Source organism: Acanthisitta chloris, unplaced genomic scaffold (assembly GCF_000695815.1).
Source record: "Acanthisitta chloris isolate BGI_N310 unplaced genomic scaffold, ASM69581v1 scaffold10868, whole genome shotgun sequence".
NCBI lineage: Eukaryota > Metazoa > Chordata > Aves > Passeriformes > Acanthisittidae > Acanthisitta > Acanthisitta chloris.
Window position 1 is genome coordinate 30,138 of NW_008686462.1, and position 1,723 is coordinate 31,860.

Sequence of the window (1,723 nt, forward strand, 5' to 3'; positions counted from 1 at the left end):
GTAGACCTCGATCTTGCTGGTTTTGGCCAGCATGTCGATGATGTGTGCCTCGAAGTCAGCGTCGTGCACCCCAGTCTTCCTGAACTCCCCAGCATAGCGGTTGTTCTCCCAGTAGTGGTGCCAGTTCCCCCGGCTGTCAGCGCCAAACCCGAAGACGTTCACCTGCAGCAGAAAGGAAGGGAATGACCAGAATCCCCCACCAGGCTGGAGACCTCCTTGTCTGAGCACTTGCTGCACTGCCAGGGGGATTTTCAATGGTGTCCATTCCTCTGCACAGCCTTCCCACCCCTCAAGAGGGTGTCCATCATCACTGTGTCAGGCAACCAGAGCAAGTGATGCTGGTCTTGGACCCAAAGAATCCACATCCCTCCTTAACTCTGCGAGGTTCTGGATCCCAGCAAACCCACCCCGTGCCAGCCAGGACCTGAAGCCATCGCCTACCTCGTCACAGACATGGAGGGCAAAGAAGAGCACCAGCATGCCCGTGGAGGGGTAGCGCCCATGGTGCTCCGTCCAGCGGTCGTGGATGTACTTGAAGAAGGCAGGATTGTAGATCTGCACCTGGGAGGACAGACTGGGGTGAGCACTGGAGCCCCAGCCATGCTCCCTTTGGCATCAACACCCCAGGAAGGAGCACCAGGACCCCTGGGGAATGATGGGATGACAGAGGCCATGGCTCATGCCAGTGCAAGGGATGAGCCCCACGTACCTTTTCTTTGTCCACACGCAGAAAAGGCTTCACAGGGGCATACGTGCTGGGAAAAGAGCAGAGAGGCAGGTGAGCTCTCGGGGGTCCCATGCCCCCGACTCCAGCCTGAGCTGCTGAAGGGCCAATGCCAAGGGATGCTCCAAGACAGAAGAACCAGTGAATCCCCAGGACTCCCAGGGAGCTGCCCCATGGTAGGTGAGCTGCCAGCCTGGTGCTGCCAGTGCCCACTGGGTACTTACAACCTGATCTGGCCGGTGGAGAGGGCACTGGCGATCCAGAGCAGGTCCAGGGTTTTGAAGGGCACCAGCACGAAGCTGACGTTGGCGGGCAGGTTCTTGGCACTCTCAGGGTACATGAAGTGGTGCGTGGTCCGACCGCCCACATCGCCCTCAAAACCCACCGTGGGGGCCTGGTTCATCCTGGGGAGAGAGAGAGGAAGGTGACACCCCCTCCCAGCCACTCCGTGCCTTGCAGATGACATGGGTGTCCCCAGCGAGCTGCTGAATGCTGCCAAGGAGCATTTTCCCAGCCTGCTGATGGTCAGAGTGCTGGGATGACATGAGGGTCCCCCCAGCCAGCCCAGAGAAAGTGGCAGAGCTGGACCCACTCCCACCCATCCTAGCACCCAGTAGTGCCAGCATTGCCCTGTGGGGCTGGATGGGCAGGCAGTGCCCCTGGCAGTGCTCCCTGGCCCTCACCGCATGATGAAGTCGTGTCCATCGATCTCTGGCCCATAACCAGAGCCACGCAGGTTGCCTGAGTTGCCGACCACAGCGCAGCGGCGGCAGTGGCGTGGGTCACGGGACTGGTAGGGATCCTCGCCGGGCACGATCTGGAAGAGCTTGCTCAGGACCTCGTGGGTGTTGTGGGACTTGAACTGGGGCTGCAGCATCTGTGGAAGAGGACGTAAGTCAGGAGAGCATCCGCCAGCAATCCTCTCCTCACTGGCAGAGGAGAAATCTGTGCCCCCTGTGCTGGAGCACACCATGGCACTCCTCGGGACTGGGGGACCCG

At 60.5% G+C, this 1,723-nt stretch overlaps 1 protein-coding gene across 1 annotated transcript in view; it reads right to left on the reverse strand.

Moving 5' to 3' along the window:
* Positions 1 to 1,697, reverse strand: part of ST3GAL2 (ST3 beta-galactoside alpha-2,3-sialyltransferase 2) — a 6,948-nt gene extending 5,251 nt beyond the window's left edge. The window contains exons 1-5 of the mRNA XM_009080142.1: positions 1,408 to 1,697; positions 949 to 1,128; positions 710 to 755; positions 442 to 561; positions 7 to 162 (exon numbers count right to left, since the gene is read on the reverse strand). Of these exons, the coding sequence (XP_009078390.1) occupies positions 7 to 162; positions 442 to 561; positions 710 to 755; positions 949 to 1,128; positions 1,408 to 1,697 (792 nt within the window). The remainder of the gene's footprint in view (positions 1 to 6; positions 163 to 441; positions 562 to 709; positions 756 to 948; positions 1,129 to 1,407) is intronic.
* Positions 1,698 to 1,723: the final 26 nt, after the last annotated feature.